The following is a 12,786-nucleotide window of genomic DNA, read 5'->3' on the forward strand; positions in this document are numbered from 1 at the left end:
GAAGTCACAAAATCACATCTGTATTTCAAAACATTTGGCCTATTTGTGGAAGACTGACTGACACAGGATCAAGACAGGGAGACCAGTCAGGAGATTATTATATTATCTAGATAAAAGGTAACGATGGCACAAAACAAGATAAAGTAGAAATCTGTAAAGTAGATCTAAAGTAGAAACAAGATAACATAGGTTACCTGTCTGAGAGATAGAGTATTAGGAAAGATGACTTCCAGAATTTTCCAATTGGCAGTATTGTTCACTCTTGGGAGTGCAGCTTTTACTATTTGATGGAGTAGCTAACATTTATAAAACCTTATTCAAGTATGTTCTTTTTTCATCGTGTTGCTTTTTGTTGTTGTTGTATAATATCCATTTCCTTATCTACCCTAATTTCAAGAAACTGCCTCTATCCCATGGCATAGTCTCATGCCAATCAGATGTGGCCTTTCTAGAATCTGAATTTTTTTTTTTTTTAAAGATTTTATTTATTTATTTGACAGACAGATCACAAGTAGGCAGAGAGGCAGGCAGAGAGAGAGGAGGAAGCAGGCTCCCCACCGAAGCAGAGAGCCCGATGCGGGGCTCGATCCCAGGACCCTGGGATCATGACCTGAGCTGAAGGCAGGGGCTTTAACACACTGAGCCACCCAGGCGCCCTAGAATCTGAATTTTGAACAGAGACAATTGACTTGGCTCCTAACCAGATAGTTCCACTATAAATCAGACCACATTCTCGCCTCCAGAATCGCCTTTGTTCCAGAACAGTTTCCTAGTTACCTGTGTATTCTCTGAGCTTCTGATGATCCTTCAATGAATTCCCTTCTGCTCAAATTGGCCAAAGTAGGATTCCTGCTTGCAACCCTACTTGACACATCCAACATGAATCTGAAAGTTTGCTTCCTACAGGACATGTGAAACATAGGTTCTAATTCACAATTGCATGGGTAAGAGTATAAATATTTAACAAAAGCAAAACCTCTTTTTAGAACTATACCTGTTAAATATTAAGGTAATTTCTAAGTGATGAGGAGGGAATTTCATTATATACGTTTTATAACAAAAGAAAGCAGAATGCTCAAATGTAAGAGCTTGGAAGTAAGACAGCCTGGGTTCATACCCTTGATTACAATCATTTTCTTGGGTGAATTATAAACTTTGCAGAGCTGCAGCTTCCTTCCAGGACTAACAAAATCTGTCTCACAGAATTGAAGATTACACTAATTAAAAATGGAAAAATACTAGGATACCTAACAGAAGGACCCAATAAATATTATATAGGACTACTACACAAAACCAGTTTCTAACACATATGAGGAATATGAGGATATGAGGAAACACAGAACTCATAATGCAAACAAAATAGTTTATTGAAATAGTTACTAAACAGTGAGGTACTTGAGGTATGATTTAGATGTTTTAGACATTAAATTATAAGTTGAATATTTAAATAATTTAGGTTCATAGCTGTATTAGGGACTTCAACATATGAATTTGGAAAATAAAGTAAAATTCCATGATCATTGAAATGCTTAATTCTTCAAGGAATCTTCTCAGCTGTGAAGACTTGAGAAGCTTGTCTCCTGGCCTTGAAAAGGAATTTTAAAGAACTGTTAATTTTAAGAAGTCCATTATTTAGAATTTATATTAATTATCTAATATAAAAAATAAAATCTAGAAAATTTTTTGAAGATAATGAAAATTCCTTAAGAAAAATTACAACTTCAAACTTAAGAAAATTAGAAATAAACTTTTTTTTTTTTTAAGTAGACTCCTCACCCAGAGTGGAGCACGATGTGGGGCTTGAACTTTGGACCCTGAGATCAAGACCTGTGTGAGAGCGAGTTAGATGCTTAACTGAGCCACCCAGGCACCCCAGAAACAGACATTTTTAAAGCCAAACCAAAAAAGAAAAAGAAAAAAAAAAAAAAAAGAAATTAAACAAAATACCAGGTGAAGACAAAACAGAAAAAAGTAAAAAGAAAATTCTATGTTTTAAGGAATAATGAGTCAAAGTAAAAATGATGGCTCACAGTCAGAAAGAGACATGTATAAACACAGAGGAGAGAGAGAGGGCTGTGAACAGAGAATCTTTAAGAAAATTATTTCCTTCATTATGGCCTTAAAAATTTCACTTTTAAAGACCTAGAGAGAGAGGGCATGCACAAGAAGGGGGAAGAGGGAGGGGAACAAGCAGACTCCCCACTGAGCAGGGAGCCTGAGGAAGGGGAGGGGAGGGTGGCTGGATCCTAGGATCCTGAGATCATGATCTGAGCTGAAGGCAGATGCTTAACTGTCCAAGATACCCACGTGCCCCTAAAAGACTTTTAAACATTTCTTCCATTTTCACAACTTGTGTTTACAAGTCAAGACATATTATACCAAGCTAATTTAAAACAAAGTTAAATCAAGTTAAGAGTACAAGGATTACATAATGGAAAACAAAGAATGCAGTGATACAATTTAACTACAACATGTCAACACATAAAAAGAATTGAGGAGAATGGCTATTAAATAGGTTTGTATCCATTACAACTGAACTGTATTAGGAGATACCTTCCAGCATAAATCCTTTCACCTAAACAAGTGGTCCAAAATCTGTAACAGTTTGGAATTATTAGATACTCAAAATATATTTATGGTAGAAATGTATTATGGTAATTACAGGACAGCTGCCAGGATGAAAACAGTTTTGTGAAAACCGATTCCTCTCCTTGAGTAAGAGCTGCATGATTATTAAAATATAATTAATTAACTCCAAATATGAGGAACAAAACATAAGATGCAGTTACAAATATCTACATTTTACAATACTTTAAAATACCAAATTTGTTCTGAAATTCCTACAATTAAAATTATAGTTATCACTTAGGAGGAAAAAGATATTTTAAAATGAGATATAAGAAAACCACCACCTGAAATAAAAAGTAAAGTCATTAATGCGCCCTTAGTTACAGACGCAAGTTTCTATCTGGTGATATGCAGATCACTCAATACATCAGTATTTGCTGAATTCCTATAATGTATAAAAGCATTGTTAAAAATGGCAGAATAACTATAAGACACAGTGATTAAAAAAAAAAAGGAAAAAACAAAACCCTGGGCTTGCAAGTGATATATGGAAACAATATTAACTGATGATTTTTCGTTTTTCAAAATATACTGTCCTATCTTTCCAATAAAAGTGAATTGTTCACATATAAGCTTACTTAGCAAACATGAAATGATGAGACTTTGTATCCTCCCAGAAGAAGCAATATAGAGGACGCTGGATGTAGATGGACTGAACTGGAATCCTGCCTCATATAACTTAGCAGCTGCATGACTTTAGAAATATAACAACTTATTGAACTTAGGTATCCTCATTTGTAAAATAGTGCCTACACTATGGGGTAGATTATATTAGTTAATATCTGTGTAAAATGCTTAGGATGGTGCCTAATACAAAGCCAGCATTATAAAGTACTACTTTATTAATATTACAATTATAATCACTAATCATATTGTTATTTCTTCTCTATCTGGCGGTATTATACAGTTAGTCAAGTCCTGATTCTTTTGGTTAAAGACACAGCTACCCTCCATGACTCAAAAAAAAAAAAAAAAAAAGTACAGTAGCATATTACATTTTTAGTATTCTACTAACACCAATGTCTCAGTTTCCAAAACCAGAAAGTTAACAACTAAAATGTTCAGCTAGGCTCCATGATAATATTTAATCTCACCTATGCTCTGCTGATGAACATTTATAACTACTAAAACTAACCTCTAACAAACAAAAGCAGACTCTTAATTATAGAGAACAGATAGCTACCAGAGGGGAGGTAGGTTCAGGGATGGGTAAACTAGGTGAAGGGGATTAAGAGAACCCTTAACTGAATAATGTATAGAATTGCTGAATCACTACATTGTATACCTGAAACCAATATAATATTGTATGTTAACAACACTGGAATTACAATAAAAATATAGGGACGCTTGGGTGGCTCAGTTGATTAAGCGCATGCCTTTGGCACAGGTCATGCATGATCTCAGGGTCCTGGGATCAAGTCCCATATTAGGCTCCTTGCTTAGTGGGGAGCCTGCTTCTCCCTCTGCTTGCCGCTCCTCTGGCTTGTGCTCTCTCTTTGACAAATAAATAAATAAAATCTTTAAAAATAAAATAAAATAAAAATATAGGGGCACCTGGGCAGCTCAGTCAGTTAAGCAACTGCCTTCCACTTGGGTCATGATCCCAGGATCCTGGGATCGAGGCCTACTTGGGGCTCCCTGCCCAACAGGGAGCCTACTTCTTCCTCTCCCTCCCCCTGCTTATGTGTGCACGCATGCTCTCTTGAATAAATAAAATCTTCTAAAAAATAAAATAAAAATATAAGTCTTTTTAAAAGTAATAAATTAAATAAATAAATAAAATTACTCTCTAACTTTGTGCAGCCAAATCAATGATAGGGTGCAAAAATTAATGTGATTTTGGCATTTATACACAACAAAGAAACCTTTAAGATGTAATTAACTGAAGAACTTCTGAAACAATCTTCACCTTTATAGTCCAAGTTGTAAGGCTGAAAAGATGAACTCTAGTTCTCTCTCTCATTTCAAGTGATTTTAGTGCTTTTTCTTGTAATCCTATTACTCTTCATAAACGCTCCTCTCTAGTCCTCTCTTTTCTCCTCAGAGGGAAACAAATCATGTGGAGTAGTCTGGTAGGGAAATTTCTTAAGATACTGAGAACTGTATTTTCTAGAATTGATATAACATTATGTAACTTCAGTTTATACCAAGTGGAGGGTTTTCTATACCTAGAAATTCTTCTGAATGTACCAGTCACCACTTAACTGTAAAGGATAAAGAGGCAACTGTATGAAGTTAAATTCTAGAACTGTGTCGTATATCCAGTAACTGCAGATGTGTAAGATAGAGCCACAATAATTATAAGAATCATACTTAATAAACCATAATTATTAAGACCAATACGCATTAGGTCTCCTGGGATTGAGTTAGGTTTTCTTACCACATATGTTGCCATTTTTCATCATTTGCCTGGCATTAACAATTACATTATATAAGATTAAACATTTTTATGAAGCTGAGTAAAGTATTTGAAAGTCATTAGGTAGTATTTGAAATTTAAAGATGTCCACTCCAGAAATTAAATGATACAAAACCAAAATAATGCAGAATGAGATACAAAGGGATAACACTGATTTTAACTAAAAATCTTAAACTTGTAAGTTCAACTTGTTCAAGCTTCACATAATCAAATATGTAGATACTTACAACTTTCTCCTCTGAAGAAAGGACACCCTCTACTGCCACTATCTGGTATTGCTTATGTTTTAAATTTCCCACAAATTTCCGAAGTTGCTTGAGATTGCTAGCCTCCATGTCTTGCTTTAACAGTTTCTGCATTTCTCGAGAAGGACATCCAGGATCAAATATTAGTAAACATAATGTTCGATTTTTTCTCTCTTCAATTCCAACAACTGTGCGACTATGACCTATCAAAAAAAAACCAAAAAAACCAGCTATATATGTATGTGTCCTATCTATTGCTATACATATAGACATGTTACTGAACATACACACACACACAGTATATATATTCTCTGCAGTATGTGCACATGTGTGTTTAGAATAGAAATACAGTCAGTCCCTGTAACAGGTACTCTCTCTCTCTGAAGACACAATAGTTTTAGTTCTATTTCCTAGCCTTCAGTTTTCATTTACTCAATTTTTCTTTTCTTAAAAGTTTCATTACAAAAAACTCTGTGTCTACTGTGCCATATTATTTTAGTTTTCCTTTCCTAATCCCTTGATCTTTCTTATCCAAATTATCTCACAAGAAAGCATTTGAAAATTACCTACCACAGAACAAAAACTCTCATGAATCCAAAAGGTTAACAAAAGTAAATTTATATATACTAGAATTTCAATGGAAAGGGCTTAACTTTTACAGCATGTATTCCTAAATGATGAAACTCCCAACATTTACTTCTCCTATTTCTGTTGCTTCAAATCATCCATTCAACAAAATTTATCAAATGTCCATGTGCCAGGTACTATTCCAAGCAGTTAGCTTATACAGAAGCAAATAAAACAAACATTCCTGCCTTCATGGAGTTTTCACTCTAAAAGGAAGGAATATAAACAAAGTAAATAAATAAGCATATTATTATGTTAGAAGCAAAAAAATAAAGCAGGGAAGAGAAACAGAAAATGCCAGCAGTGAGGGGTGGATAACAAGATGGAATTTCAAATAAGGTGATCAAGGAAGGCCTCACTGAAGTCTTAGGTGAAGACCTAAAAAAGTAAGGGATGAACAAGACAGAAGAGTGAACTGGGTGGCCCTGAAATAATATAAGGGATAGCACCCTTCACTACCCAGGAAGGTACCAATCATAAGGACAATGTAGCTCTGAAAATCAGACTAATGTCACAATACTCTCCTCTTCCCTATTACCTGAATCTTAAAAGAGCAAAAGTCAATTAGTTTTCCTGTAAAGGTATAAGCTATACTTATTATCTATGAGTTATACCAACCTTGATGCTGAAGATAGATTGGAGGTTTAGATGTACACATTACTTTTGGACTCCCTTCTCGGTCTGAAGAATAATAGTTCAATATCCATTCAAATAAACGAGGATGTGTACCCAAAGGACCAGTTGACTTATGAAAATCAACTATGTGGCACCTATAAAAAAATTAACAAAATGGACTGTTTGTAGAAGAGTTTTTAAAACTTTCACCAATTGAGTCATCAAATACAAAGAAATTTTAATTTAGAACTAATTTTATCTCATCAGTATTTTCTTTTTTTTTTTTTAAAGATTTTATTTATTTGACAGAGAGAGATCACAAGTGGGCGGAGAGGCAAGCAGAGAGAGAGAGAGAGAGGAGGAAGCAGGCTCCCTGCAGAGCAGAGAGCCTGATGTGGGACTCGATCCCAGAACCCTGAGACCATGACCTGAGGCGAAGGCAGAGGCTTAACCACTGAGCCACCCAGGTGCCCCCATCTCATCAGTATTTTCTTAAGAAGAAAATAAATATAAGCTCCATTATGTATCCAGAAAAATGTCATTTTATGACGAAATAATTATTCAAATAATTTCATAAGACTGATCACTGATCTAAAAGTTACATTTTCTGACACACATAATCCCCATGAACAGTAAATAAGGACCATACTTGGTTTTTAAAAGTCATCTACATGTAATGTGAGACACAACTTTCATTCTAAATTCTCTAAACCTGATGATCAATTAGAAGCTGACTTCTAATTTTAATTCCACAATAGCCATTCACATCTATCAAAAATATCCTGAGTATTTTTCCTGTTGGCTCTCACAAATTCCAATAACAGACAAGAAAAGAATACCTACAAAGATCTCAAAAAACCCTGTATGGACTTCCATCTATACATCTATCTATCTGCTACTTGGCACTAGACTACAGTGGTATTCCTTCCACAGAGGAAGTCAACCTTGAATAAATCAAATTATTTTAACCAGAAGCACTATTGACAGTTCTCAGCAACTATTTTTAAAAGGTCAGGTATAAGCAAGGGGCGCCTGGGTGGCTCTGTGAGTTAGCGTTCTAACACTTGATTTCTGCTCAGGTCATGCTCTCAGGGTTCTGGGATCAAGCCCCATGTCAGGCTCCCTGCTGAGTAAGGAGTCTGCTTGAGATTCTCTCTCTCCTTCTGCCCTTCCCCAACCTGTGCATGTATGCTCTTTCTCTCTCATAAAGAAATAAAATCTTAAAAAAAAAAAAAAAAGCTCGGTTATAAGCAATAGCAATTAAAAAGTTTTTCTTTCACTTTAAAGTATAGGACAGATATCCTGTCCTTCCTTGTCTCTCTTGACAAAAAAAGTCTCCCAATACACTAAAATTATAATGGTTGCTATCCTTAGCCTCAGCAAGTTTAGTGTTGAGGCTAACTTTCAATTGATTACTATTGAGTTTTATTTTTTTAATTTTAATTTTTTTTTAAGATTTCATATATTCATTTGTCAAAGAGAGAGAGAGAGAGAGAGAGAGCGCACACAAGCAGGGGTAGCAGCAGGCAGAGAGAGAAGCAGGCTCCCCGCTGAGCAAGGAGCCCAATGTGGGACTCGATCCCTAGACTGCGGGATCATGACCTAAGCCGAAGGCAGACGTCCAACCGAGCCACCCAGGTGTCCCTACTATAGAGCTTTAAACACTGAAATGAACTTCTGAATAAATTTTTTAAAAAGCAGGTACCTTTCAGGTTAGAAATTGACTGCATATTTAGATTTAGAATCTGAATAGTACCTACAAATATAACTCAGAGAGTGAAAGACATTTAAACAAGTAGTAAACAAATTCAGAGCACAGTATTAAAGAGGCTTTACTAAAAAATTAAACTGTTTCAAGCACCAACAGAAAAAGCTGGATATTACCAGGTATTTTAGACAGATATTTTCTTTTCCTTAAATATTATTTGAAAATTCAGTATATGATATATAGATGTAATCTGAAAATGTGAACAGACTGGCAAGAAGAAAAGAAGAAATAGTAAAGTTAGAAGACATTAAAAGTCCTTTTGATTTAAATAATTCAAGAAATTTATTAGACAAGGTTTTCCTATTTGTTTTCTTTTAAAGATTTTATTTATTTTGAGAAAGAGAGCATGAGTGGAGGAAGGTAGAGGGGCAGAAGAGAGAGAGAATCTCAAGCTGAGACTCCACACTGAGCAGGGAGCCCCATGTGGGGCTCAATCTCACAACTGTGAGATCATGACCTGAGCTGAAATCCAGAGTTGGACGCTTAACCAACTGAGCCACCCAAGCACCCCCAAAGTTTACCTATTTAAAACTTAAGAAATAGTTTTACCTCTGAACCTAATCAATTAATGTGATAAAAATGATATAAAACAAATATAAAGGAAAACAGAGCCATGAAGCTTAAAGGCAAACTTTCCCTTAAAAATGATCTTAAGCATCTATCTCCATTCCCTCTTGAAAGCCCAACATCATCATACTGAAGGAGAAAATGATTCAAACAGCCAAAGACAAAGAGAATGGAGACAGCCCAAATTGTCCTGTATTTTTGGGAAATGAAAAGCAGAAAAGGAAACATAAAAGTGAATGGAAAAAACAGACAATTGTCTTAAAATCCAAGAGATGCTGGAAGCTCAGAGGCACTAGTTATTGGGGAGAGTAGTAATGGGGCTATAACGTCAAAGGAATTGAAAACTTGCATAAGAAAGGCAAATTACTGCTTAACTAACCCACTCCATCAATGCAGGAGCTCCAGGCACGAGAGTGGAGAACTCTTCTCTGAATGGCTCCAAGAAAAGATCTCTACCTATATTAAAATTTCTGGAGTTCCCCAAACAAATAGCAAGCTTCCACCCAAAACTCTATAAATGGAGTCTGCTTATCTGCAAGCTCCAAGTAATCCTATAGGACCGCTGATCTTTTAGTGCTTCATCCTCACTCTAGGAATGGACAACTAAGGACTTAAAAAAAAGTTAGAAGAAAGACTTCAAAAGACTAAAATAAATAGATGTGAAAACAAATTAACATGGAAAAAACCCACAAAATGCAAGGAACAGAAAGAAAGAAAATGTTGGGAAAAAATTTGCAACCATAACAGACTATGATGCTATGAAATTACCCCTTAAAATTAAAAACATGATTGCTAAGATACAAATTTCAATAAAATAGTTGGGAGATAAAGCTGAGAAAATCTACATAGTAGAACAAAAAGCAAAGAGAAAAAAAAAAATGACCAATAAACTTAAAAAGTCAAAGGAGTTCAGTGGCCAACTACCAGAAGTTCAGAAAGAAGAACAAAGAAAATGGAGGGATTGTATTATCATTAACCTCTGAGCTCTAACTACATTCCAGCCATAGTTCTAAGCTCTTGATCATCTCAATATCACTGCAACTCTATGGAGCAGTTACTATTTACATGTTCTTTTTATCAATGGTGGGACTAGACTACAGACAAATTAAGTCATACAGCCAGCCAATATGCAGGAAAACTAGAATCAGTTGTAGGAAGCCTGACTCCGAAGTCTAAGCTCTTAATCACTACACTAGGATCTTACAACTCACAATTCTAGATTCAAAAGGAAAAACAAATGCCTAATACAATGAATCAAAGCCCCATGGTGAAATTTCATAATAGCAGGACTAAGAGATGATGCAAAAAACTTTCAGAGAAAATAAATAGGTTATACAAAAAGGAATGAAAATCAGATAACATCTTACCTTCTCAATAGTAACACTGATTGCTATAAGTTAACAGAGCAAAAACTTAATTTGATATGAAAATGATTTTAAATTTAGAATAACACAGCCACCCAAATGATCATTTAAGTATTAAGGACCAGGCACCTTTTTTCAGGAAGCTTATTAAAGATGTACTTAAGCAGGAGAACAATCCAAAAAAGATAGACATGGAATCCAGAAAAAAGTCCAGGCTCCACTTCAAGAAAAAAATGAAGAAATGCCACATGGTTATAGCTTTGAAGGGGATTTAGGAGACCAGAGCAAAGACAATAGAGAGCTTCAAGGAAGAAGTGTCCAGGATAGGAGTGCCTCAGATTACATAAGCGGAGGTTGTGAAAAAGTTTGAGACCATGATGTAGTCAAAGAGGAAAAAGGAAAGAAAAGACGATTCTTAACTCAAGGAAAAATTTTAAAAGCTTTTCGGGAAAGTAAATAAAATTAGCAATGAATAATATTAATACAGTCATGATGTAAACTCTGACTTTAGCAAATAAAAAGTGAGATTTAACCAAATTATAAGGACTGAGGGTGAACACAGGTGGGAAACGTGAGGGAAATGGAACAATGTCTAAAACTAATAAACCAAGAAAAGAAAAGGAAGAAAAGCCCTGAAAGCACATTATTCAGAAACAGTGGAAGTAACAGCTGCCTCTGAGAAATCAGACTTGAGAATAGAGAAGAACATGAGATAGGGACTGAATTGGTTTTTAGCATAAGCCTTTCAGTGCCACTTAAATTTTATTTTTTAACTATCCTTTGATAAAAGAAAAAAACAACATGGAAAACTTCCCATATAGGACAATAACCTTAACCTGGGTTTTCAGGTACATACTTTACCCTTAGGGAGGTCAGGAGTGTGTATACTTCACATGCTCCGATCCAGGCCTTTGTTCCCTGTAACCTGTTATTAAGTTGAGAGGCACCCTGAGGATCAAAACCTTCCTTCCATGCATCTTCAATCATAGACTGAATTTTTGGAATGCAAGGAATTGACATACCTAAAATTATACAAGCAAACATATTACATGACAGTTACTGAAGTACTATATATTACTTCATTCCATATTATATGTACAGTTGATCCTTGAACAATACAGGGGTTAGGGACACTAATTGCCTGCAGAGTCAAATATCTGCTATAACTTTTTGCTCCCCCAAAAACTTCAAACCTACTGTTGACGGAGAGCCTTACCAACAAACATAAAATGAAGAGTTGATTAACACGTATTTTATATGTTATACATATTGTAAACTGTATTCTTATAATAAAACTAGGAAAAAGAAAAAAGAAAAATTATAAGGAAAATACTTTTATATTAGACTGTAAAAAATCCATGTATATGCAGTGCACACTCATGTTCTTCAAGGGTCAACTATGTATCAGCAGACAAGTTAAGAGAATTATACTTCACATACCTTTCAGGCAATCGTCATAGGCATCATTTTGTAGTAATGATGAAAGTAGCATCTGGAAATTTCTATAACCACAACCCCAACCTTTGTCACCAAAAGATGAATGAAAGTGATCCACCCCTGTGGAAAGCCAAACGCGCCTCACATCTGTAGCAGCATTCTGATAATATCTATAAAGTGCTTCAATAATTCCTAAAATAAAAAAGAGACTTAGAAGATTTAGAAGGATAAGCTATCATCTTTTATGGCTGTCTCATATATTTCTAATATTAGTCTCTTCCTCAAGTGCCCCATCTAAATCCTGTCAATTCCATCTTCTTTATCTTTTTACTGTTATAACCTTAGTTCATGTCTTGTTACCACTATGCAAGTTTTCCTAACACTAGTGTATTACTTATACTAGGACAATGGTGCCTTGCTGTCTAAGTAACATGGTCTTAGCAACCACATTATATAATTATATAGGTTAGAAATCTTCCACAAAACCTGAGATTGACAATTCAAAAGATTATTTCTAAAGTCCTGTTTTAAACTACAGTTTACTAAGCTTCAATGATGTGATTTATACTCAGTAGTGGATTCTACTTGAATTTGTCATATAAACTTATTGTCATAATTCTCTGGGTTAGATAATAAGCATGAATTTATAAATTGTGTTAAAATCCCAGAGAAGCTCATTATAAATACTTGAGAGTTCACTAACAATTTAAAACTGAACACAAAATATGAAAACAGAAGAATTTTCTTCACTGAATTATTTTGTAACTGATATTACTTAAATATCTAAATTTAATTTTTTTTTCCAAATGCTAAGTCTCTGAGGTCAAAAATTAATATATTCTAGAATATTCACTATTATCTTCTAAGTACTTTACAGCCTGCCTTTAAAAACTGCTCAGTAAAAACAAAAACAACAAAAAAAAAACTGCTCAGTAACAGATGACTTTAACACTCTTATATGCATATCTTATTTGACAGCCATGAAAAATATTTTTTGTTGTAATTAAAAGTCTTTTATTAAAATACAAGATCTGATATTGGTTTTACTCTGTTGAATAAAAAGTCTACAGAAAGAATTACTTCCTCATTTTCTGCCATTCTATTAAAACAAATTAT

General features: G+C 34.7%; 1 protein-coding gene across 2 annotated transcripts; it reads right to left on the bottom strand.

Annotated features, from left to right (window-relative positions):
- Nucleotides 1–1,350: 1,350 nt before the first annotated feature.
- LOC111147613 (zinc finger with UFM1-specific peptidase domain protein-like) lies at nt 1,351–12,030 on the bottom strand. Of its 2 annotated transcripts, XM_022503770.1 has the most exons (5): nt 11,674–12,030; nt 11,090–11,255; nt 6,538–6,689; nt 5,275–5,495; nt 1,351–1,585 (listed from the first exon to the last, which is right to left on the bottom strand). In XM_022503770.1, exons 1-5 carry the CDS (start codon nt 11,723–11,725, stop codon nt 1,538–1,540), a joined length of 639 nt encoding a protein of 212 aa, XP_022359478.1. In that variant the 5' UTR covers nt 11,726–12,030; the 3' UTR covers nt 1,351–1,537. The 2 variants fall into 2 exon arrangements, with proteins under 2 accessions (XP_022359478.1, XP_022359477.1); XM_022503769.1 differs by lacking the exon at nt 1,351–1,585 and having other exon boundaries at nt 4,430–5,495.
- Between the last annotated feature and the right edge of the window lie 756 nt (nt 12,031–12,786).

The sequence above is a fragment of the Enhydra lutris genome, unplaced genomic scaffold (assembly GCF_002288905.1).
Source record: "Enhydra lutris kenyoni isolate GAN:26980312 unplaced genomic scaffold, ASM228890v2 scaffoldscaffold17, whole genome shotgun sequence".
Taxonomy (NCBI): Eukaryota; Metazoa; Chordata; class Mammalia; order Carnivora; family Mustelidae; genus Enhydra; species Enhydra lutris.